The sequence below is a fragment of the Schistocerca nitens genome, chromosome 8 (genome assembly GCF_023898315.1).
Source record: "Schistocerca nitens isolate TAMUIC-IGC-003100 chromosome 8, iqSchNite1.1, whole genome shotgun sequence".
Lineage (NCBI taxonomy): Eukaryota > Metazoa > Arthropoda > Insecta > Orthoptera > Acrididae > Schistocerca > Schistocerca nitens.
Genome location: NC_064621.1, coordinates 197973132 through 198000623, shown reverse-complemented (window position 1 = coordinate 198000623; position 27492 = coordinate 197973132). Strand labels below are relative to the sequence as shown.

The 27492-nt window shown below is 43.8% G+C and overlaps 1 protein-coding gene across 1 annotated transcript in view; it reads right to left on the bottom strand.

The window, feature by feature from the left end:
• LOC126198963 (lipase 3-like) overlaps window positions 1–27492 on the bottom strand; it is a 202432-nt gene that overhangs the window by 29758 nt on the left and 145182 nt on the right. The window contains exon 6 of the mRNA XM_049935613.1: window positions 14358–14442. Coding sequence (XP_049791570.1) covers window positions 14358–14442 — 85 coding nt within the window. The remainder of the gene's footprint in view (window positions 1–14357; window positions 14443–27492) is intronic.

The window sequence follows — 27492 nt, the reverse complement described above, 5'->3', positions numbered from 1 at the left end:
TGTGCGCATTATGTGTGTTTACATTTCCATTTAGGCGAAATTTCGCTGAAGTCGACACGATCCAGAAAATTGTCCTCATCATGCAGCAACATGTCGCTTGCAGAGTTGTCACGTAAACCATAGTCTGTAGGCTTTAGACTAGCTTGTAACAACTGCAAACGATAAGGACGAAGTTGTAAGCGTCTGTTCACTGGAACTGCTAATTCACAACTAGCCTTCCGAACTGATTTCTTACGGCTACGGGCGAAAGACTCTCACTCGTTCAACACGTTCTTCAGTCACTCTCGGTCGTTTCATACACTTCGCTTTTCGCCCTGGTGTAGTAACAAAACTGTGAATTGCTCTTTCATTTGGTGTATTATTTGTAATTGTTAAGCTGGATGTAATACATAGTACAAAGCCCTAAAACCAGGGCCGCGGTGGTCTAGCGGTTCTAGGCGCTCAGTCCGGAACCACGCGACTGCTACGGTCGCAGATTCGAATCCTGCCTCGGGCATGGATGTGTGTGATGTTCTTAGGTTAGTTAGGTTTAAGTAGTTCTAAGTTCTAGGGGACTGATGACCACAGATGTTAAGTCCCATAGTGCTCAGAGCCATTTGAACCCTAAAACAAGTATATTTATTTTGAAATAGCCTGTATTTGTTTTTAGTCGCCACACTTCATAAAATGACTTGTGGAGTATAATTGTAGATGTACAAATACAACGGACGGGTGTCAGTGTTGTAGTTTTCTTCTTACTGCATCGCGTTGCACAGAACTGTTACTTTTGAGTGGAACGTTAATACGTGCTAGGGGACGGCGCATATACTCCTTATTTGTGTCAGGGGCGGAAGAATTCAATTCGCCGTTGGCAAGAAGAAAGTTGTCTCGTGGCCTTGTCACGATAGCCGGCGGCAAGGAAGACGGGTGTCTGGTTCTGGAGCTGTGGAACCGGTTCAACAAGCACTGAAAATACTGTCAGTCGGAAACTAAGCCTTTTTCTTCTCCCTCACGTTTCCATGCACGTAACTGGTGTGAGTCGACGTTTAGTGGATTCCTTTTGGATGCGTGTATCACGGAGAGGAATTTTAGCTGCGTTTTTAGAAGAATTAACGAAAACAACACTGAAGTTCAGGCCAACGCAGAGGAAGTCTTCGAATACAAACTGCAGCCACAGTATATCATAGGTCGATTTTACCGTGGCTGTGACTGCGGAAAAGTTGTAACGCCGGCCCACAGGGTTAGGCACCGTATTCATTTTGGGGACGGCACCTAGTACAAAAGAGCAGTGTCTTCACGTTAGCGTGGCGCGGAGAGGTCAATCCTAGAATTAAAGAAGTAGTCGCTCTGCCTTAAAGACAAACAGGGTTAGTTGTGTGCAGCCACCCCGTACGTTTCGCAACACAACACGGACGACGCTTTTAACAGTGGAGCCATACTACGCAGGTTACAACACTGCTCGAGACACAATGTACTACGTCGCTCACTGGGTTCACTCGCTAATTTTGCTCCCTCGTTTCGTCTCATTTACTTGAGTTGTTTCTCGTCGACGAACGCATTGACACAGCAATCTGCCGCCATTATACCGGGTGATCAAAAAGTCAGTGTAAATTTGAAAATAAACCACGGAATAATGTAGATAGCGAGGTAAAAATTGACACACAAGCTCGGACTGATATGGGGTTTTATTAGAACCAAAAAAAAAAACCAAAGTGTTGCTAGCCGCGTGAAAGATCTCTTGCGCACGTCGTTTGGTGATGATCGTGTGCTCAGCCGTTTCTTTCGTCATGCTTGGCCTCCCAGGTCCGCAGACCTCAGTCCGTGCGATTATTGGCTTTGGGGTTACCTGAAGGTAAAGTTGTGACTACCGGGCGTGAGTCGTGCTTCGGTAGCTCAGATGGTAGAGCACTTGCCCGCGAAAGGCAAAGGTCCCGAGTTCGAGTCTCGGTCGGGCACGCAGTTTTAATCTGCCAGGAAGTTTCATATCAGCGCACACTCCGCTGCAGAGTGACAATCTCATTATGGAAACATCCCCCAGGCTGTGGCTAAGCCATGTCTCCGCAGTATCCTTTCTTTCAGAAGTGCTAGTTCTGCAAGGTTCGCAGGAGAGCTTCTGTACAGTTTGGAAGGTAGGAGACGAGATACTGGCAGAAGTAAAGCTGTGAGTACCGGGCGTGAGTCGTGCTTCGGTAGCTCAAATGGTAGAGCACTTGCCCGCGAAAGGCAAAGGTCCCAAGTTCGAGTCTCGGTCGGGCACACAGTTTTAATCTGCCAGGAAGATGCACTTCATGTAATGCCTGGTAGTGGTTGGAAATCCGACAGCGCCGGCCGAGGTGGCCGAGCGGTTCTAGGCGCTACAGTCTGGAACCGCGCGACCGCAACGGTCGCAGGTTCGAATCCTGCCTCGGGAATGGATGTGTGTGATGTCCTTAGGTTAGTTAGATTTAAGTTGTTCTAAGTTCTAGGGGACTAATGACCTCAGAAGTTAAGTCCCATAGTGCTCAGAGCCATTTGAACCATTTGAACTCCGACAGCACAAAGATACGTCGTGGACATCCTACAACCTCATTCGACAATTTTTCAGCACGACAATGCTGGTCCTCATAGGCACGTGTCTCTACGAACGGTCTGTGAGATGCTGAACCACTCTCACGGCCAGCAAGATCCCCAGATCTGTCCCTAATACATGCTGGTGATGTGACGCGTCTACCGTGGAACCCCGGGGGCTAAATTTCTGCCGGCTGCACAATTCAAACGCCCGTGGCCCCTTTCGAACTGAGGCAGAGGCAAGAAGCAGCGACTAGACCAGGGGTCTCCAAACTACGGCCCGCGGGCCGAAACAGGCCCGCGAGGGCTGGCAAACCGGCCCGCGTTAGCTGGCCGGACATCCCCGGTATCCGGCCCGCCAAATATTTGAGGTGGTACCTATACTGCCAAAAATTGAGTTTCGAGGCCTATCGCGACCAATACACCGCGACATTGTCGGAGCTCTATCTTTACAAAGCGGAAGGTCATGGTTAAACTTGTGGCTATTCACAATAAACAGACAGACCATTCTCCGTGCGATAGTGAAAAAAAAGAACGGTTAACAGACTAGTTTGGCGAAAACATTTTAAGTAAAAAAATTCTTTGCATTTTATTCTACTCACGAGTCTGGTGCAAGTCTTTCAAATGGACGCCACTTCGGCGACTAGCCTTAGTAATCAATCTTTATGGAAGATGCTTCTTAAGCGAAGTTTCACTTTCTTTTGATTACGTTGTAAAATACACATAGCAAGTAAATCGTATAAAATATTTTTATTTAAAGGCAATTTAAAGAAAATACAATACCTGGTGTACATAATGATATTGGATATTTTAGTTATAACTGATGTATAAAAATAACTGTAATTAATTTATATCTTGAAAACTCACAGTGTTATTATTCACATAAAGAAATTTAACATGTTAGTGATAATTAGTGACGTTTATGTAGCTGTAACTTTCCTTTCATAATTAACTCCAGTTGTGGATCAAGTTTACTGGTAGAGATAATCGTCAGCGACTTCAAATGCTCATCACTTAATGTTGATCTGTAAATACTTTTTGCGTGTTTCATTTTGGAGAAAGTTTTTTCACACAAATAAGTAGTGCAAAAGCGGAAAAAAAGCCACGGGCAAATTTATGTAAATTTGGAAGACATTTATAAAATTCCAGTAATGTTGACTTTGAATGTGTTTCTTTAAAAAAGTCGCTACATTGCAAATCAATAATTTCAAACTGAAGTTCTGCGGGTAACGCTTCTACACTCCTGGAAATTGAAATAAGAACACCGTGAATTCGTTGTCCCAGGAAGGGGAAACTTTATTGACACATTCCTGGGGTCAGATACATCACATGATCACACTGACAGAACCACAGGCACATAGACACAGGCAACAGAGCATGCACAATGTCGGCACTAGTACAGTGTATATCCACCTTTCGCAGCAATGCAGGCTGCTATTCTCCCATGGAGACGATCGTAGAGATGCTGGATGTAGTCCTGTGGAACGGCTTGCCATGCCATTTCCACCTGGCGCCTCAGTTGGACCAGCGTTCGTGCTGGACGTGCAGACCGCGTGAGACGACGCTTCATCCAGTCCCAAACATGCTCAATGGGGGACAGATCCGGAGATCTTGCTGGCCAGGGTAGTTGACTTACACCTTCTAGAGCACGTTGGGTGGCACGGGATACATGCGGACGTGCAATGTCCTGTTGGAACAGCAAGTTCCCTTGCCGGTCTAGGAATGTTAGAACGATGGGTTCGATGACGGTTTGGATGTACCGTGCACTATTCAGTGTCCCCTCGACGGTCACCAGTGGTGTACGGCCAGTGTAGGAGATCGCTCCCCACACCATGATTCCGGGTGTTGGCCCTGTGTGCCTCGGTCGTATGCAGTCCTGATTGTGGCGCTCACCTGCACGGCGCCAAACACGCATACGACCATCATTGGCACCAAGGCAGAAGCGACTCTCATCGCTGAAGACGACACGTCTCCATTCGTCCCTCCATTCACGCCTGTCGCGACACCACTGGAGGCGGGCTGCACGATGTTGGGGCGTGAGCGGAAGACGGCCTAACGGTGTGCGGGACCGTAGCCCAGCTTCATGGAGACGGTTGCGAATGGTCCTCGCCGATACCCCAGGAGCAACAGTGTCCCTAATTTGCTGGGAAGTGGCGGTGCGGTCCCCTACGGCACTGCGTAGGATCCTACGGTCTTGGCGTGCATCCGTGCGTCGCTGCGGTCCGGTCCCAGGTCGACGGGCACGTGCACCTTCCGCCGACCACTGGCGACAACATCGATGTACTGTGGAGACCTCACGCCCCACGTGTTGAGCAATTCGGCGGTACGTCCACCCGGCCTCCCGCATGCCCACTATACGCCCTCGCTCAAAGTCCGTCAACTGCACATACGGTTCACGTCCACGCTGTCGCGGCATGCTACCAGTGTTAAAGACTGCGATGGAGCTCCGTATGCCACGGCAAACTGGCTGACACTGACGGCGGCGGTGCACAAATGCTGCGCAGCTAGCGCCATTCGACGGCCAACACCGCGGTTCCTGGTGTGTCCGCTGTGCCGTGCGTGTGATCATTGCTTGTACAGCCCTCTCGCAGTGTCCGGAGCAAGTATGGTGGGTCTGACACACCGGTGTCAATGTGTTCTTTTTTCCATTTCCAGGAGTGTATATTGACGTCAAAGGAATTTTGGAATATCTTCATATCGTTTTAATTTGCATAGATATCTGAAAAACGAGATTCAAAATTAATTTTTAAAGCGCCCAAAGCTTCAATTGCGAAAATTACAGGAAATGGAATCTCAGTTTGCTGACTGAATGTTTGGCATGTATTAAAATGCGTGAAGCATACTTTGTTCAACTGAGATTGAAACAAAGCAATCTTTTGTCGAACGGACTTAATATGAGTGTATAAATCAGGCAGAAGCTGGTTTCCACCTTGCAATTTTAAATTAAGGTCATTCATATGTTTTGTTAAGTCTATATAAAATGCTAGCTTCCATAACCACTTACGGTTCCGTAACTCAGCTAGAGGGCGATTCCTTTCGTTCAAAGAAATTTCAATTACTGTTCGCAGTTCAAAAAAACGGGCCAGAACTTTACCGCAGCTAAGCCAGCGCACTGTAGTATAATATGGCAAGTTGCTTTCCTCAATATCTTCAAGAAACTCGCGGAACTGGCGATGGCTGAGTGCATGGGATCTGGTATAATTAACAACTGAAACAACTGGCTTTAAAACTTCTGACATATCTAAATGTTTTCCAAACACAGACTGTTGGTGAATAATACAATGCACTACTAATGGTTTTGAACCGCAGTCATTTCCTACAGCCTTAGAAAGGAGAGCAACAACACCTTTATTTTTCCCACACATGTTTTTGCCACCATCAGTTGTAATACATTTTAATTTCTTCCACTGAAGATTGTTTTTCTGAACTGCCCTTTCAACTCCTTTAAAAATATCTTCGGCAGTTGTCGTCCCGTGAATACTGTGAACATCAAGGAGCTCTTCATAATTTTTGTCAATCCTTCGAATAAAAAGTAGTAGTTGAGAAGTATCTGATACATCTGATGACTCATCCACGGCCAAAGAGATCCAGTCTAAGTCTTGATTTTTGTAACGCAGTTGTGAACGATATATTTTGTGCAATGTCATCTATTCTTCGAGCCACAGTATTTGCCGACAAACTTATGTTTTTAAATAAATTAACTTTTTCTGGACACATTTCTGCTGCTGTTGCAATAATGCAGTTCTTAATTAATTCAAATCGGTAAATGGCTTACACTGTTTCGCTACTAAATGAGCACCACGAAAACTAGCACGAGTTGCTGCATGTTGTTTAGAATTTACTTTCTTAAACAGCGACTGCTGGGTTTTTAGCTGGCGTTTCAGAGACTCATACATTTCTCATCGTTCGCGTCCTGTGAACTTGGAGTGAACTTGGAGTAATTCTGAGAGTGCTTAGTCTCATAATGACGTTTTATATTGTATTCTTTGAAGACTGATATTACTTCATTGCAAATAGTACACATTGATTTGTTGCTTGACTCCACCACGAAATATTGACATCCCCACTGCTCTTTAAAAATTCTACATTCACTATCAACCTTTCGTTTCTTTTCCATATTCGTACAGAACTTCACAAAAGATTGTAACCTGAAAATAAAATTGTGCTATTTAACACTAATAAAACTAGGGAGTAGTCTGCCTAAACAAAATGCAATAAATTTATTTTTAAGGTACTTTAATTGCTAAATTAAACACTCACAATTACACTGTAGTTCCACTAAAAAATCACAGTGAAAAAATACTCAAGTACGGTATTTCGATTTTCCGATTTTCCTTGTCTCTTCGAATTCAAACTTTGAATTGTCCCACACTTCGTCGTCTCACCTACTAGTACAGCGCATAAAACACTAAACTCGTGAGACACTAGCAACATAGACATAATCACGCAACAGAACTATCAAATATATTATGCTCTTGCTCTGCTAATCGCTGCAAGACTAAATAACTAAACTTATTGTTGCGCCGCTGGAAATAACAATGTGTCGACATTACCTCTGTTACGTCTTGCAGTAATAGTGTGCTAACAATGATTTTGAGATTTCGTTAACTTCGCAGGACGCTTTCGTGAAGAATGTGCAGTGACATACTTTTTTGTCGGTGAAATTCGCCAGAATAAAATACGCCAGAATTTCGGTCAGGTACGTCCACCAATCAAAATTATATAATTAAATAAAAATCGTAGTTCGTTTCAGTGCTAGCTATTCCCAAAACCTTAGATTTTTGCGATTTCATCTTTCTTTTAGCCTTACATTACGATGATCATGGAGTGCTAGGGTGCTTTAATCCCACTAGGTTAGGGTGACCAAACGTCCCGGAAGACCGGGATTGTTCCGGTTTTCATACCTGTGTTCCGGTGTCCCGAAAATTTGTTTCGGGACGCTCAAAAGTCCCGGAATCCAGTTTTTAAATACATTTCGTGAAACTTTCTCAAATTTTTGTGATTTCGCTATATTAAAGGAAATACAACACAAGAAATTAATATATTTTAGCTTATTTGTCTAAAACCTCCATTGTCCCATACTAGTAATCACAGTATGAGTATTGATACACTCAGGCAATAATTTACTTTGAGCGGTACTTTGGCCAACAAGTAGTAAGTTTTATTATTGTAAAAGAGCTATGAAACCGTCCGATTGTCGCGCCACTTACACACTCATTGTCAGAACAGTGTAGTAGTTGATTTTTTGTCAGACAAACTGCAATAGTTTTTTCTCATATTAGTGATCTTATTGCTGCAGTACTGTGAAACGCAATGCCGAAACGTGCCTGCAAGTTCAGTGACTGTTATTCCAAGGAATGGAATTTCATTAAGGAGGGTCGTTTTGATTACGAAGCAGTGTTCGGTATGTAACTGTTTTATTAGTATAAGTCATGGTGGACGTTCCGACATAGTTGATCACATCAGGTCAAAGACACACATTAACAGATATAGTGCACCGAGCTGCAGTAAAACTCTACAAAATTATTTTGTGAAATATCAGTCAAGTGAAGAGATGAAAGTTCGAGCATCCGAGCTTACACTAGCCTACCACACGGTAAAACATCACCAAACTTATAGATCTAGTGATTGTACTAATAAGCTTAACAGCATTATGTTTGATGATTCTTCCATTGCAAAAAAGTTTAGTTCAGCAAGAACTAAAGTGTCAGCCTTAGTGAATGGAGTTATTGCTCCCCAGAGTGTAAAGGAAAGCCTTGAATACATCAAAAAGTCATCTTTATACGGGATATCTACTGATGCCAGCAATCATAAGGCCACTAAAATATTTCCGTTTGTTGTTCAGTTTTTCGATATTAATCAGAGAATTCAGACCAAACTATTGAAGGTGAGTTCCCTACCTAATGAAACATCTTACGAAATTTCAAGATCTTGTATGAATACTATCGAAATGTTTGATCTTGAGAAAAATATATGTGTGGCATTTTGTGGAGACAACACCAACACAAACTTTGGTGGTTTAAAAAGACAAGGCAGAAGCAACGTATTTACCAAATTAAAGGCAACATTCCATGAAAACATTGAAGGCATACGGTGCCCTGCACATGTTTTACACAATACCGTGCAGACATCTGCTGACAGTTTAAGCTGTGATGTTGGAACTATCGTCATGAAGGTATACTCACACTATTACATATATATTGTTAGAACAGAGAGGCTTAAGGAGTTCTGTGATTATGTGGGAACTGAATATATGAATGTAATGTGTCACTCGAAAACTCGCTGGTTATCACTGTTTCCAGCAGTTGAAAGAGTAATCCTCCTGTTTGAACCGTTAAAAGATTTTTTCCTAAATGAAGACAAAGCCCCCAAAATATTGGTTCAGTTTTTCAGTAACCCTTTAAGTGAAACCTACTTATGGTTCATTCACAGTCAGCTTAGCACTTTGCCGCATTGGATAAAGGAAATTGAGGGAAGCACGAAAAGTGTAATAGAGGTACATGATGTTTTGAAAAATACTCTGGAAACTGTTACTAAGAGGAGAGAACAGCAGTTCATTTCTTTTATTGTTAAATCTGTCCTTAAAAGAGCAGAAGTATCAGAAGCAGCGGAAAGGAGTTTTAGAGAAGAAGTTAACACGTTTTATGACACTTGAGTAGAATATCTCAGCAAGTGGAGCGCCTTATATTTACCCTCATCGCCTGTGTTTGATTGTATGTTACTGAAGAGAGTGCCAAAATGGGAAAGTGTTGAAGAGACAGTTTCTTATTTGAAAAGAAAAGAGATTGAAATCGATGATTCCATTCTCTTTGATCAGTTCGGCATACTGACAAATTTTGTTGAATAAAGTCTTCACAAGTGGAATGATGAAAAAAACACCATTGGAATGTCATGAGAAGTGGGAGAGTTTTTTTAAAAGCTGTGACTGTCTTCAGCATTACTCTGAGTTGGTAATAATTGCAAGGTATTTATTTGCAATCCCAGCCCATAATGCCAATGTGGAAAGAATATTTTCGTTCATGAATATCCAGTGGACCGATGAAAGAAACAGAATGGAGGTGGACTCTCTTGAAGCAATCCTGCAGATCCTGTACAATTACAAAATGGATTGTGCCGAGTTTTATCACTGTGCCTCAAAGAACAAAGACATGATCAAGAAGGCGGGAGGCAGTGAAAAATACCCTTTTCTCCAAGGACAGTCAATTCCATCTACAAGTGCTCAGTAATATTTAAGCTCATGCTAATATTAATTGATTAAACGTTGAATGACTGTAAAATTTTGTAAACTCGTAATATATTTCATTATTACTGCATACGTTTATTAAATGTCATTAATTATACAGATAATCTAGATTATATCAATCTTTTGTATCCTCTTATTAGTTATAATAATCGGGTTAACAAAAGGTATCAACAAAACATTAATATTTAAAATTAAGAAACCTGGGTACATGTGAAATGAGGTGTCCATTGGCACCCGGGTGAATGTGTCCCGGTTTTCACCGAAAATAATTTGGTCACCCTACACTAGGTAGATCTTGGCCCTTATGACTTCGTGGAGGAGTCAATGTGGCCCGCGGACTAAAAAGTTTGGAGATCCCTGGACCAGATCATGATAGGGCGACGCTGGAGGTCGCGGCAAATTCCCAGTCGCCATGCACAGCAAGCATCGGCGTGCGCCAGTCAGCACTATGTTCTGCTTCTGCAACCCAGCTGATTAGAAACATGTAGTACTCCGCAACGTCGAGGATTTAATCTCACGTCGGGACAGCAGAAGCAATGAGATCGCCAGCTCGGAACCGATGAACTTTACCACATATGTCCAGTCCGCCGTCCACTGCCTCTCTTCAACCAAGTCGTCGCATCCCCGAGGACTTAACTCTGCCGGCACCGCGCATCTGGACTTTGTTATCATTTCGGTAATTTTAGCTAAAAGCATTAACTTTTTTGTTACTCGTATTCAGCATGGACTTAGCGTTCAAACGGGAGTACACCACAGTGGCTTGTCGAAATTTAACTTTTCTTTTACCTGCTATACCGTCCACCAAGGGACTTGATTATTCATTTTCCAGTTATTTATGTTTCGTAAGACAGTGTTTTACTACAGTGTTAAAAATAACTCTGCTTGCCACCATAAATTTTTGAAGTATTTAGTTTCTGTGGTTTTAATTGATTAGTTTTTTGCCGGCGGAGGTGGCCGAGCAGTTCTAGGCGCTACAGTCTGGAACCGCGCTACTGCTACGGTCGCAGGCTCGAATCCTGCCTCGGGCATGGATGTGTGTGATGTCCTTAGGTTAGTTAGGCTTAAGTAGTACTGTTCTAGATGACTGATGACCTCAGAAGTCCCATAGTGCTCAGAGCCATTTGAACCATTTGATTAGTTTTGGGAGACACTTCAGGAAGAATTTTTTGTGTTGTTAACATTTAACTAAAGTCTGAGAACTTTGTGCAGTCAACAAACTGGCGTCAATAAATATTTTTTCAATGTACATTGCGTGTATCAGTTATGTAGGACAGAACAGATACAAACTGTGTTTTATGCGTGCCTTTGCAGAAAGTAAACGGTAATTCTCCGCGGCATCTCCACAAGAGGCAGTGGAAATCTCAGACCTGTACTCACATTCTTCCAGCAGATGCGGCAGACCAATGAGAGGTTGGGCGAGGATGGAGATTATATCCCAGGTCTCGACACTGTGTCACCCCCCATCCCCCGCCCTCCTGCCCTTCGACCAGAAGGTGGAATCATGGGACTGCTACGTCGGCCGACTAGAACTACACTTCCGCATCTATAATGTGACAGGCGACACGCAGTGCCGCGCTTTTCTCCTGGCTCATGTGGTCCTTTAGTTCTAATTAGTGAAACTACACCCTGAAGCAGAGACCCAAGACCCATTGATGTGTGTGTGTGTGAAATCTTATAGGACTTAACTGCTAAGGTCTTCAGTCCCTAAGCTTACACACTACTTAACCTAAATTATCCTAAGGACAAACACACGCATCCATGCCCAAGGGAGGACTCGAACCCCCGCCGGGACCAGCTTCACAGTCCATGACTGCAGCGCCTCAGACCGCGTGTCAAGGCCCATTGATATCCTCAAGGCTAGACGGTCAGAATATTTCGATCCACAGAGCCACGTCATAGCCACAAGGTATAAGTCAAGAGGTAGCATCTGAGTCGTAACATGAATGGACTGCCCGGTTACAGGGACTGTCAAGAGACTATACTGATGAACAGTGTCGTCAGTTTTATGCTTCTCTTCTCTCAAAACAGCTGATCAAACATCACATGTGTTAACGGGGAAAGGACACAGCCACCACAAACATGGTTTGCTCTTGAACCACTTGCCAGTCCATGCAAGTGCCCCTGCCGCTAGATATTTCCCACTGACGTCCACCTCAGCTCATTGGTCAAGGATTCATCTGAATTTCGCTGACTCCTTTCTGGGGATCTCTTGGTTCATTGTGGTAGACAAAGGTTCTGGATATCCATTTGTCTCGCGAATGCCTTCCACCACTTCCACTACCACCATCCAGATCTTTTCCAGGATATTTTCCTTAGATGGTCTCTCAGGAACTACCAGAATTTTGTGAAGTTAATGTAATCACATTAGTCCATATAGCTCCATTTTACCCGGTTTCAAACGGCATGATTGAACATTTTGTAAGAACTCTCAAAGCTCAAATGTGTAAACTCTGACAGCATCACTCAGTCACCGATGCACTCCCCCTTTTTTTGTCTTCTCACCAGGGAAAGTTTCACAAAGAGGTGTTACCCACCGAACAATATTTCTACATCCACACACAAACACCGCAAGCCACCGTACGGTGAGTGGCGAAGGTACCCTTTACCACAACTAGACGTTTCCTTTCCTGTTTCATAAGCAGATAGAGCGAGGGAAAAACGACAGTCTATATGCCTCTGTATGAGCCGTAATTTCTCGTATCTTGGTGGTCCCTACGCGAAATGTATGTTGGCGGTAGTAGAATCGCTCTGCAGTCAGATTCAAATGCCGGTTCTCAAAACTTTCGCAGTAGTGTTCTTCGAAATGAATTTCTTCTGCCATCCAGGGATTCCCACTTGAGCTCCCGAAACATATCTGTCACACTTGCATACTGATCGAACCCACGGGTAACAAATCTAGCAACTAAGTCTCTGAGTTGCTTCGATGTCTTCTTTCAATCCGACGTGGTTCGGATCCCAAACACTCCATCAGCACTCAAGAATAGGTCACACTAGTGCCCATTGCAGTCCTACCTAACCATCATCCACCTGACACTTCTCCTGCTCACATCAGACATATATGCGCCGGCAGCTGAGGCCGAGCAGTTCTCGGCGCTTCAGTTCGGACCCGCGCTGCTGCTACGGTCGCAGGTTCGGATCCTGCCTCGGTAATGGAGGTGTGTGATGTCCTTAGGATAGTTAGGTTTAAGTAGTTCTAAGTGTAGGGGACTGGTGACCTCAGATGTTAGGTCTCATAATGCTCAGAGCCATTTGAAACATTTTGACATATATGCCGCCCCCCCCCCCCCCCCCCAAGACCCAGGATTTCAAATCTATATAGCACAGGTAACCACGATGGGTCCCAGAAGCTGCTGAGCGTCTCCTAGGAAGGGCCATGGTATAAATGGTGTAAATATCGTGTGCTGATGTGTCGTCACAGGCGCCACTTGACCCCAAGTCGTTGAACCCCCGAGGACCTGACTGTTAACTCGGCGCGTCTGGAATTTGTCATCGTTTCGGTGATTTTAGCTACGAACATTAACTTTTGCGTTATTCGTACTCAGCACGGACTTGGCGTTCACCACAAGTTGCTCCACAGTGGCTTGTCAGAACTTTTGTTCCGCCTGTTATATCGTCCAGTAAGGGACATGATTATTCGTTTCCCAGTTGCTGAGGTTTTGTAAGACTGTGTTGTTTACTACAGCGTTAAAAAGTAGATTGCCACAATAAATTTTCTGAAGAAGTATTTAATTTCTATGGTGTAAATTGGTTAGTCATGGAAGACACTTCAAAAAGTATTTTTTGTGTTGTTTATATTTAGCTAAACGATCAGAAGAGTTTGTATTCAACATAATTGTCTCAATGAACATTTTTCCAGTTTAGATTCCATGTATCAATTATGTCGAACGTAATATGTGGGATCAGCTCGTACGTGAACTCCATCGTAGTGGCAGTATCCAAAATATCAAGGATCCGTTACAACAGTTGTTGCCCAGTATGCCTCCAGACCAGTGGGTGTGTACCGTCATATTGATAAGTGTGCTGACACTGCCAAGCCATTTTTTGAATTTGGCCCTATTTGCAATCACTCAAATAACATCACATACCCTTCCAACCCGTCATTTCGTTTTCGCCTCCCCTTCTGCATGCGGCACTTTTTTCGTCAGACAGTGTACTGAGATTAAGTGTTAATTGTCTGTAATTGTCTCACATATCCAAGTATATTCACACAGCATGTTTCGACAGGAAAGCCAGCAGTAGTACAAGAAGTCCGACGCTGCCACGGTCCTGATGACAGGGATATTTACGCCGGCCGATGTGGCCGTGCGGTTCTAGGCGCTTCAGTCTGGAACCGCGTGACCGCTGCGGTCGCAGGTTCGAATCCTGCCTCGGGCATGGATGTGTGAGATGTCCTTAGGTTAGTTAGGTTTAGGTAGTTGTAAGTTCTAGGGGACTGATGATGACAGATGTTAAGTCCCATAGTGCTCAGAGCCATTTGAACCATTTTTTGAACAGGGATATTTCTCTGCAGGTAACAAATTACTTATATGCAAGAAGGGAAGAAATCGACCGTTTGGGAACCTCTAGAGCCTAGATTTATGGTACTCACCGCTGAGGATCTCCTGCGCGTAGTGGACCGCCTGCCTCAGTGAGCCGCCCTGAGAAACGTGCGTCAGGTAGACCGCCATCGTCAGCTGGAACAGAAACAAATCACGGAGTCAGTGGGTGGCGGGCCTCTCGCTCCAGGTGTTGCATTAGTATTATAGCTTCCACCTGTCTCTTAAATGTACAAGGTGTGATCAATAAGTTTGAAATTGAGTTCGTTGCTGCAGCTTATATACACTACTGGCCATTAAAATTGCTACACCAAGAAGAAATGCAGATGATAAACGGGTATTCATTGGTCGAATATATTATACTAGAACTGACATGTGGTTACATTTTCACGCAGTGTGGGTGCACAGATCCTGAGAAATCAGTACCCGAAACAACCACCTCTGGCCGTAATAACGTCCTTGACACGCCTGGGCGTTGAATCAAACAGAGCTTGGATGGCGTGTACAGGTACAACTGCCCATGCAGCTTCAACGCGATACCACAGTTCATCAAGAGTAGTGACTGGCGTATTGTAACGAGCCAGTTGCTCGGCCACCATTGGCCAGACGTTTTCAATTGGTGAGAGATCTGGAGAATGTGCTGGCCAGGGCAGCAGTCGAACATTTTCTGTATCCAGGCCCGTACAGGACCTGCAACATGCGGTCGTGCATTATCCTGCTGAAATGTAGGGTTTCGCAGGGATCGAATGAACGGTAGAGCCACGGGTCGTAACACTTCTGAAATGTAACGTCCACTGTTCAGAGTGCTGTCAATGTGAACAAGAGGTGACCGAGACGTGTAACCAATGGCACCCCATACCATCACGCCAGGTGATACGCCAGTATGGCGATGACGAATACACGCTTCCAATGTGCGTTCACCGCGATGTCGCCAAACACGGATGCGACCATCATAATGCTGTAAATAGATCCTGGATTCATGCGAAAATGGACGTTTTGCCATTTGTGCACCCAGGTTCGTCGTTGGGTACACCATCGCAGGCGTTCCTGTCTGTGATGCAGCGTCAAGGGTAACCGCAGTCATAGTCTCCCAACTGATAGGCCATGCTGCTGCAAGCGTCGTCGAACTGTTCGTGCAGATGGTTGTTGTCTTGCAAACGTCCCCATCTGTTGACTTAGGGATCGAGACGTGGCTGCACGATCCGTTACAGCCATGCGGATAAGATGCCTGTCATCTCGACTGCTAGTGATACAAGGCCGTTGGGATCCGTATTACCCTCCTGAACCCATCGGTTCCATATTCTGCTAACAGTCATTGGATCTCGACCAATGCGAGCAGCAATGTCGCGATACGATAAACCGTAATCGCGATAGGCTACAATCCAACCTTTATCAAAGTCGGAAACGTGACGGTACGCATTTCTCCTCCTTACACGAGGCATCACAACAACGTTTCACCAGGCAACGCCGGTCAACTGCTGTTTGTGTATGAGAATTCGCTTGGAAACTTTCCTCATGTTAGCACGTTGTAGGTCTCGCCACTCGCGTCAACCTTGTATGAATACTCCGAAAAGCTAATCATTTGCATATCACAGCATCTTCTTCCTGTCGGTTAAATTTCGCGTCTATAGTACATCTTCGTGGTGTAGCAATTTTAATGGCCAGCGCTACTGGAAAATAAGGGATTCGTTTGATATTAGTACCTTTGCGACGTGCTTGCGGTAATTGAGGAAACGTGAACTATGAATTATTACCAAATGGTTCCAAACCGGACCACCGTGCTTTTATTCTTTTCTTGGGTGTGGAAGGACAATCATCGAAAGATGTCCATTGGAGAATGAAGAGTGCTTATGGGGCAGAATCTCTGTCGAAAATTACCGTTGTGGAATGGTGCGCCAAGGGGTGCCGTTGCCTCAAGATAACGCACTTCCCCGTATAGCAAATCTCGTAACGCATAAGTTACGCTAACTCAAGAGGGAGACGAAGGAGCACCCACGCTATTATTACGCCTTCGGTTCCTCTAAAAAAAGGGCTTAGAGGTTCAGCGATACCCGTCGGACGAGGATAAGCAGCAGGCAGTAATGGACTTCTTCGCGTAGCAGGGCACGGTGCTTTTTACCAAGTGGGTATCTTCAACCTGGGACGTCGGTAGGACGATGGCCTTAATGCTCACTGCGACTTTGCGTGACTGGCATACCGATTATGGGCTCCATAACCTTGAAATGGAATGTATTTGGTCGCTGCTTATACGGGTTTTGATTGAAATAATGCGAAATTTATTGTGGGACATCGTGGAATATTCCCGCTTTAGTCCCTATAGATTTATGAAGTTCCGAAAGGTTGCAGCACTATTCGTAGCCTTCAAATTGGCGCCTGTAACGAAGGTGCGTTTCTTATGACGGAAAACCAAAACATCGCATATATTCATAGACGCTTGTAGAATGTCAACGGAGTCATGACAGTGAACAAAAGTACGGTGAGTCATTGGGCGAGGTGTCTGTTATCATTGCAACAAGGTCGTGTAAACCTGTCCAATCTCCCGCGTGACTCCTGCGATGTTGGAGCGGGCGGACACTCTCATTCGAGGTGGGCGACGGATCACAATCAAAGACCTCGCTGCTCAACTCGACGTCTCTTTTAGTAGCGCCGACACACTCTCTCACCAATTGGGGCACTCAAAGGTATGTGTGCCCGCAGGATTCCTTGCCACCTAACAAAGACCATAAAGAGCAATGAAGGACCATCTGTGAGGAACTGCTTGCGCGTTACGTGGCTGATCGTGACAATTTTTTGTCGAACATCGTCACAGGCGATGACACGTAGGTTTATCACTTCGAACTATAAACAAAACGGTTATCCATGGTGTGGAGGCACACCACCTCTCCTCCGAAGAAAAAGATCAAAGCCGCACCCTCAGTCAGTAAAGTCAGGAAGGTGATATTCTGGGACTCTGAAAGTGTTATTCTGTTTGATGTCCTCCCTTATGGTGCACCGACCAGCTCTGTACTGTGCTAACCTCAAGAAATTGAGGAAAAAACTTTAGCGTGTTCATCGCCACAAAAATGCAAACGAACTTCTTCATGACAGCGGAGGGCCTCACGCAAGCCTGCGCACCAGAGATGGGTTCACATAGCTTCATTGGACTGTTCCTCGCCGGCGGTTCTAGGCGCTTCAGTCTGGAACCACACGACAGCTACGGTCGCAGGTTCGAATCCAGCCTCGGGCATGGATGTGTGTGATGTCCTTAGGTTAGTTAGGTTTAACTAGTTCTAAGTTCTAGGGAACTGATGACCTCAGATGTTAAGTCCCATAGTGCTCAGAGCAGTTTGAACCATTTTTGACTGTTCCTCTTTATCCACCATACAGCCGAGATCTCACATCTTCCAACTTCCAGTTATTTGGACCAATGAGGAATGCTCTCCGTGGGAAGCAGCACGTGGGTAATGGGAAGATGACTGATGCAGCAGACGGCAGCTGCGACGACGATCAGTGGAGTGGTACAATGCGGGCATACAGGCGCCCCCACTGAATTGGTGTAAGGCCGTCGCATTGAACGGAGATTATGTTAAAAGATAGGATTTTGTAGCCAAAAGAGTATGGTGTATTGGAATACTGAATAACACCAACCTAATTTCAGAACAAAATGTGTCACATTACGTATTGAACACGCCTCGTACATATTCGTATTGTGAAGCCTTCTCACTACCGCACTTTAGTTTAGCATGAGTGCATAATGTTGAGGCACAACCTCAATCTAGTGTCTTTCATGTTGTTCTTGTTGTTGTCTTCAGGTACAATACTGGTCTGATTCAGCTAATCTATCCTGCGCAAGTTTGTTCATCTTTGCATAACAACTGGAACCTTCATACACTGGAATCTGGTTACTGTATTCGAGACTTGGTCTCCCTCCGCAGTATTTATCCCTACACTTTGATAGTCGTTCGTTAAAATGTCAGCTTTTAAGTTAATCATTCTTACGCGAGTTCTGGGTTGTCAGTCTATTGCAAAGACATTCTGTACCCGTCCAGTGTATGACTGGTCAAATGAACATATGTCCGCTAGGCAAACTTTGGACCAATTAGAGGCGTGTGCGTGCCGTGTAGCGTGTTTGGAACCACCATTCAACGACGGAAAAGATACTCTTTGTTTCTCTAGTTTTTCGTATGGACACTTTCTCATGCTGTATTCAGTGGTTACGGACGACTAGTGCCACGTCCTGCTTGCTTATGGACTCTGGATATTTGAATTGAGGTTACTTTCTGATGGCCATCCTCATGCAACGAGTTACTAGAATCACGATGAGCTGGGGCCATGCGTTTGCAGTTTGGCATAATATCTTGGTTGCAACGTTTTCGGGTCCTTAAATGTGCCTTAACTCGTGTTCAGACTGAACTTACGTTGTTCTCAAAAGTAGACCGTGTTCCACGCTCGTGGTACAGTAATGGTGTTTCACTTGTCCATCCGAGAGGTTAGCGTACACATTCCCACTAACTTAAATGTGTTCAGGATATACAAATATGTGCAGAGCTTTTCTTTCGTTCAATTTGTAGTGTACCGCCTACTTGTATAATCCATCACAGAGATGTGTAACGTTTTATTTATTACTGCTTTTCACTTGAGCTTTACTAATCAAGAGTTTAACTAAAACATTTAGAATTCATGTTCTTTCTCCATTCATTTATGAAATCAAATTAAATTTAAAATGCACAGTTCATTTTACATTAGTATTCGCGTCTGTACTTAATTCAAGCTCAAATTTTAGTGTAAATTCTGCCTAAGCCAAAGCGAAGCAAAACAACAATCAGTAGTGGCTTTTATCAATTCTTTGCACACTTTTATAGTTCGATAATCAAGTAGTACTGGCAAGACTTCGTGACTGCATGCTGTTTTCCAGATTATGTTCGCCGTGACATATTTCCAGTTCTTGTGCGGACAAACATTAGGCGTTCCGTATGAAGTTTCATCCCCAATGCACGTGGTCTGCCTATTGTTGTGGTCTTCAGTCCTGAGACTGGTTTGATGCAGCTCTCCATCTACTCTATCCTGTGCAAGCTTCTTCATCTCCCAGTACCTACTGCAACCTACATCCTTCTGAATCTGCTTAGTGTATTCATCTCTTGGTCTCCCTCTACGATTTTTACCCTCCACGCTGCCCTCCAATGCTAAATTTGTGATCCCTTGATGCCTCAAAACATGTCCTACCAACCGATCCCTTCTTCAAGTTGTGCCACAAACTTCTCTTCTCCCCAATCCTATTCAGTACCTCCTCATTAGTTACGTGATCTACCCACCTTATCTTCAGCATTCTTCTGTAGCACCACATTTCGAAAGCTTCTATTCTCTTCTTGTCCAAATTGGTTATCGTCCATGTTTCACTTCCATACATGGCTACACTCCATACAAATACTTTCAGAAACGACTTCCTGACACTTAAATCTATACTCGATGTTAACAAATTTCTCTTCTTCAGAAACGCTCTCCTTGCCATTGCCAGTCTACATTTTATATCCTCTCTACTTCGACCATCATCAGTTATTTTACTCCCTAAATAGCAAAACTCATTTACTACTTTAAGTGTCTCATTTCCTAATCTAATCCCCTCAGCATCACCCGATTTAATTTGACTACATTCCATTATCCTCGTTTTGCTTTTGTTGATGTTCATCTTACATCCTCCTTTCAAGACACTGTCCATTCCGTTCAACTGCTCTTCCAAGTCCTTTGCTGTCTCTGACAGAATTACAATGTCATCGGCGAACCTCAAAGTTTTTACTTCTTCTCCATGAATTTTAATACCTACTCCGAATTTTTCTTTTGTTTCCTTTACTGCTTGCTCAATATACAGATTGAATAACATCGGGGAGAGGCTACAACCCTGTCTCACTCCTTTCCCAACCACTGCTTCCCTTTCATGCCCCTCGACTCTTATAACTGCCATCTGGTTTCTGTACAAATTGTAAATAGCCTTTCGCTCCCTGTATTTTACCCCTGCCACCTTCAGAATTTGAAAGAGAGTATTCCAGTTAACGTTGTCAAAAGCTTTCTCTAAGTCTACAAATGCTAGAAACGTAGGTTTGCCTTTTCTTAATCTTTCTTCTAAGATAAGTCGTAAGGTTAATATTGCCTCACGTGTTCCAACATTTCTACGGAATCCAAACTGATCTTCCCCGAGGTCCGCTTCTACCAGTTTTTCCATTCGTCTGTAAAGAATTCGCGTTAGTATTTTGCAGCTGTGACTTATTAAACTGATAGTTCGGTAATTTTCACATCTGTCAACACCTGCTTTCTTTGGTATTGGAATTATTATATTCTTCTTGAAGTCTGTGGGTATTTCGCCTGTCTCATACATCTTGCTCACCAGGTGGTAGATTTTTGTCACGACTGGCTCTCCCAAGGCCATCAGTAGTTCTAATGGAATGTTGTCTACTCCCGGGGCCTTGTTTCGACTCAGGTCTTTCAGTGCTCTGTCAAATTCACGCAGTATCTTATCTCCCATTTCATCTTCATCTACATCCTCTTCCATTTCCATAATACTGTCCTCAAGTACATCGCCCTTGTATAAACCCTCTATATACTCCTTCCACCTTTCTGCCTTCCCTTCTTTGCTTAGAACTGGGTTGCCATCTGAGCTCTTGATATTCATACAAGTGGTTCTCCTCTCTCCAAAGGTCTCTTTAATTTTCCTGTAGGCAGTATCTATCTTACCCCTAGTGAGACAAGCTTCGACATCCTTACATTTGTCCTCTAGCCATCCCTGCTTAGCCATTTTGCACTTTCTGTCGATCTCATTTTTGGGACGTTTGTATTCCCTTTTGCCTGCTTCATTTACTGCATTTTTATATTTTCTCCTTTCATCAATTAAATTCAATATTTCTTCTGTTACCCAAGGATTTCTATTAGCCCTCGTCTTTTTACCTACTTGATCCTCTGCTGTGTTCACTACTTCATCCCTCAGAGCTACCCATTCTTCTTCTACTGTATTTCTTTCCCCCATTCCTGTCAATTGTTCCCTTATGCTCTCCCTGAAACTCTCTACAACCTCTGGTTCTTTCAGTTTAATCAGGTCCCAACTCCTTAAATTCCCACCTTTTTGCAGTTTCTTCAGTTTCAATCTGCAGTTCATAACCAATAGATTGTGGTCAGAATCCACATCTGCCCCTGGAAATGTCTTACAATTTAAAACCTGGTTCCTAAATCTCTGTCTTACCATTATATAATCTATCTGATACCTATTAGTATCTCCAGGATTCTTCCAGGTATACAACCTTCTTTTATGATTCTTGAACCAAGTGTTAGCTATGATTAAGTTATGCTCTGTGCAAAATTCTACAAGGCGGCTTCCTCTTTCATTTCTTCCCCCCAATCCATATTCACCTACTATGTTTCCTTCTCTCCCTTTTCCTACTGACGAATTCCAGTCACCCATGACTATTAAATTTTCGTCTCCCTTCACTACCTGAATAATTTCTTTTATCTCGTCATACATTTCATCAATTTCTTCATCATCTGCAGAGCTAGTTGGCATATAAACTTGTACTACTGTAGCAGGCATGGGCTTTGTGTCTATCTTGGCCACAATAATGCGTTCACTATGCTGTTTGTAGTAGCTAACCCGCACTCCTATTTTTTTATTCATTTTAAACCTACTCCTGCATTACTCCTATTTGATTTTGTATTTATAACCCTGTAATCACCTGACCAAAAGTCTTGTTCCTCCTGCCACCGAACTTCACTAATTCCCACTATAACTAACTGTAACCTATCCATTTCCCTTTTTAAATTTTCTAACCTACCTGCCCGATTAAGGGATCTGACATTCCACGCTCCGATCCGTAGAATGCCAGTTTTCTTTCTCCTGATAACGACGTCCTCTTGAGTAGTCCTCGCCCGGAGATCCGAATGGGGGACTATTTTACCTCCGGAATATTTTACCCAAGAGGACGCCATCATCATTTAATCATACAGTAAAGCTGCATGTCCTCGGGAAAAATTACGGCTGTAGTTTCCCCTTGCTTTCAGCCGTTCGCAGTACCAGCACAGCAAGGCCGTTTTGGTTAATGTTACAAGGCCAGATCAGTCAATCATCCAGACTGTTGCCCCTGAAACTACTGAAAAGGCTGCTGCCCCTCTTCAGGAACCACATGTTTGTCTGGCCTCTCAACAGATACCCCTCCGTTGTGGTTGCACCTACGGTACGGCCATCTGTATCGCTGAGGCATGCAAGCCTCCCCACCAACGGCAAGGTCCATGGTTCATGGGGGAAGGTCTGCCTATTAGGATGGGCATATACTGGGTGGTCCATTGATAGTGACCGGGTCAAATATCTCACGAAATAAGCATCAAACGAAAAAAACTACAAAGAACGTAACTCGTCTAGCTTGAAGGGGGAAACCTGATGGCGCTATGGTTGTCCCGCTAGATGGCGCTGCCATAGGTCAGACGGATATCAACTGCCTTTTTTTTAAATAGGAACCCGCATTTTTTATTATATATTCGTGTAGTACGTAAAGAAATATGAATGTTTTAGTTGGACCACTTTTTTCGCTAGACAACATTCAAACAAATCATTTTAATAAGTTTATTACAAAATGAAAAAAATACAATACTTAACTCTGTGTTACACAAATGTGTCAGAAGGAAAGGGCGACAGACAAAATAAGAAATCTCTTAAGTATAACAATTCCCAAGTCCGAGTACATAGAAGTGAATAGAGTAGTCGCTGCGTTACAAGTGCCTAATCTTGAAGCTACTCTTCAACCGGGTTGCAATCAGTCGGGCGCTGCACTTATGTCCTCTTCACCTAGGGGCTGTTACTGCTGCGTTGTCGTGCTGTAGAGGAGACGGTGAGCTCGCAATTGGCTGACGTCTTGTCACAGCCCTCTCTGCTCTGTCATTCCCGACTGGTGTGCCGGCGCTTGACTTTACTATACAGGGTGGACCACTGATAGATGGCGCTGTAATAGTCACAAACGTATAAGTACGTGGTATCACGAAACATTCCGCCAGTGCGGACGGTATTTGCTTCGTGATAAATTACCAGTGTTAAAATGGACCGTTTACCAATTGCGGAAAAGGTTGATATCGTGTTGATGTATGGCTATTGTGATCAAAATGCCCAACGGGCTTGTGCTATGTATGCTGCTCGGTATCCTGGACGACATCATCCAAGTGTCCGGACCGTTCGCTGGATAGTTACGTTATTTAAGCAAACAGGAAGTGTTCAGTCACATGTGAAACGTCAACCACGACCCGCAGCAAATGATGATGCCCAAGTAGGTGTTTAAGCTGCTGTCGCGGATGATCCGCACATCAGTAGCAGACAAATTACGCGAGAATCGGGAATCTCAAACACGTCGGTGTTGAGAATGCTGCATCATCGATTGCACCCGTACCATATTTATATGCACCAGGAATTGCATGGCGACGACTTTGAACGTCGTGTACATTTCTGCCACTGGGCACAAAAGAAATTACGGGACGATGACAGATTTTTTGCACGCGTTCTATTTAGCGACGAAGCGTCATTCGCCAACAGCGGTGACGTAAACCGGCATAATATGCACTATTGGGCAACGGAAAATCCACGATGGCTGCGACAAGTGGAACATCAGCGACCTTGGTGGGTTAATGTATGTTGTGGCATCATGGGAGGAAGGATAATTGGCCCCCATTTTATCGATGACAATCTAATTGGTGCAATGTATGCTGATTTCCTACGTAATGTTCTACCGATGTTACTACAAGATGTTTCACTGCATGACAGAATGGCGATGTATTTCAAACATGGTGGATGTCCGGCACATAGCTCTACCCCTACTTTTTTTTCAGAATTTCGAGCATCTTGCAGCAATTTACACTGTCGAACGCTTTTTCCAGGTCGACAAACCTATGAAAATGTCTCGATTTTTCTTTAGTCTTGCTTCCATTATTAACCGCAACGTCAGAATTGCTTCTCTCGTGCCTTACCTTTCCTAAACTCAAACTGATCGTCATCTAGCGCATCCTCAATTTTCTTTTCCATTCTTCTGTATATTATTCTTGTAAGCAACTTGGATGCACGAGCTGTCAAGCTGACTGTGCGATGATCCTCGCACTTGTCAGCTCTTGCCGTCTTCGGAATTGTGTGGATGATGCTTTTCCGAAAGTCAGATGGTATGTCGCCAGACCCATACATTCTACAAACCAACGTGAATAGTCGTTTTGCTGCCACTTCCCCCAATGATTGTAGAAGTTCTGGTGGATCTATCCCTTCTGCCTTAATTGATCTTAAGTCTTCCAAAGCTCTTTTAAATTCTGATTCTAATACTGGATCCCCTGTCTCTTCTAAATCGACTCCTGTTCTTCTTCTATCACATCAGACAAATCATCCCTCTTATAGAGGATTTCAACGTATTCTTTCCACCTATCCGCTCTCTCCGCTGCATTTAACAGTGGAATTCCCGTTGCACTCTTAATGTTATCACCCTTGCTTTTAATGTCACCGATGTTGTCTTGACTTTCCTGTATGCTGAGTCTGTCCTTCCGACAATCATTTCTTTTTCGAAGTCTTCCCATTTTTCCTGCAGCCATTTCGTCTTAGCTTCTCAGCACTTCCTATTTATTTCATTCCTCAGCGTCTTGTATTTCTGTATTCCTGCGTTTCCCGGAACATTTTTGTACTTCTTCCTTTCAGCGATCAATTGAAGCATTTCTTTTGTTACCCATTGTTTTTTCGCAGTTGCCTTCTTTGTACCCATGTTTTCCTTCACAACGTCTGTGACGGCCCTTTCTAGAATGTCCGTTCCTCTTCAACTGTAATGCCTACTGAGCTATTTCTTATTGCTGTATCTATAGCCTTAGAGAACTTCAACCGTAAGTCATCATTCCCTAGTACTTCCGTATCCCACTTCTTTGCGTATTGATTCTTCCTGACTAATGTCTTAAACTTCGGCCTACTCTTCATCACCACTATATTGTGATCTGAGTCTGTTTCTGCTCCTGAGTACACGTTACAATCCAGTATCTGATTTCGGAATCTCTGCCTGACCATACTGTAATCTAACTGAAATCTTCCTGTATCTCCCAACCTTTTCCAAGTATACCTCTTCCTCTTGTGATTCTTGAACAGAGTATTCACTATTACTAGCTGAAACTTGTTACAGAACTCAGTCTTTCTCGTCTTCCAGTCCTTGTCCAAGCCCATATTCTCCTGTAACCTTTTCTTCTACTCCCTCCCCTACATTTCCATTCCAGTCCTCCATGACTATTAGATTTTCATATCCCTTTAATACTGTATTATCCTTTCAATATCCTCATACACTTTCTCTGTCTCTTCATCTTCAGCTTGCGACGTCGGCATTTATACCTGAACTATCGTCGGTATTGGTTTGCTGTCGATTCTGAAAAGAACAACCCTGTCACTGAACTGTTCACAGTAACACACTCTCTGCCCTACCTTCCTATTCATAACGAATCCTACTTCCGTTATACCATTTCTGCTGCTGTTGATATTACCCTACACGCATCTGACCAGAAATCCTTGACTTTTTTCTACTTCACTTCACTGACCCCTACTATGTCTAGACTGAGCCTTTGCATTTCCCTTTTCAGATTTTCTAGCTTCCCTACCACGTTCAAGCTTCTGACATTCCACGCCCCGTCTCATAGAACATTATCCTTTCGTTGATTATTCATTCTTTTTCTCATGGTAACCTCCCCCTTGGCAGTCCTTTCCGGAGATCCGAATGGGGGACTATTCTGGAATCTTTTGCCAATGGAGGTATCATCATGACCACATGTCCTGTGGATACACGTTACGTGTCTTCTTCAATGCAGTGGTTTCCATTGCCTTCTGCATCCTCATGCCGTTGATCATTGCTGAATCTTGCGCCTTTAGGGGCAGTTTCCCACCCCTAGGACAAGAGAGTGCCCTGAACCTCTGTCCGCTCCTCCGCCCTCTTTGACAAGGCCGTTGGCAAAATGAGGGCGACTTCTTATGCCGGAAGTCTTCAGCCGCCAATACTGATCATTTATCAAAATTTAGGCAGTGGCGGGGATCGAACCCGGGAACGAAGACGTTTTGATTAAAAATCAGAGACGATAGACCCCGGGTGCAATGAACCTACCTTTAACAAATCTAGCAGGACACCTCTGTACTGCTTCGATGTCTTCTTTTAATCAGAACTGGTGAGGATCACAATCACTCGAGCAGTACTCATGAATGGGTCGTACTAGAATTCTGTACGCCATCCCCTTTACAGATGATCTACACTTTTACAAAATTCTCCCAGTAAAATAAAGTCGATCATATGCCTTCGCCGCTACCAAACTGGCATGACAGTTTCATTTCATTTCGCTTTGCAACGTTACGCCTAGATATTTAGTTGATGTGATTGTGTTAAACACGACAGTACTAATGCTGTATTCGAACGTCACAGGATCGTCTTCGTTGCTCTTCTGCGTTAACAAACATTTTTCTGCATTTAGAGCAAGATGGCATTCATCACACCAACATCGGTCCCATGTTTTAGCTAAGTTGCGACATGAATTTCTTTTTTCCCATTTAGATTAAGAAATTTTCATTAGTTAGGCGATCTACCCGTCTAATCGTCAGCATCACATTTCAAGAGCTTCTGCTCTCTTCTTGTCCGTCCTGTTTACCGTAAAGTTTAATTTCCATACAAAGCAAATGCTTTCATAAAAGACTTCCTAATACGTAAGTTTATATTAGATCTCAAATTTTTAGAAATGTTTCCTCCGTTTCGCCAGTCCGTATTTTAGATATTCTCTGTTTCCGTCCTCGTCAGTTATTTGCTGGTCAGATAGGAGAACTCATGTATTACGTATTACTTTCAGCGTCTCATTTCATCAGCATTCGAATAATCTCCATTACCTTGGCTTTACTTTTGCTGACGTTCAACAGGTGATCATTTTTAAGGACATAATATATGCCATTCAGCTGATCAATTAAATGCTTTGCCATCTCTACCAGGATAAATATGCCGTCGCCAGACATTAAAGTTTTTCTTTCTTCTATCTTGACCTTAATTTCTTATCCAAATTATTCCTTAGTTTTCTTCACTACATGCTCAGTTTACACACTATATAGGGTGCCCCGGGAGGAATGGTCAATATTCAGGCATAGGGTTGGAATGATGATTCGAAGCGAATGCATGCCATAAGAGCAATGAGTAAAACTTCTATACGGTG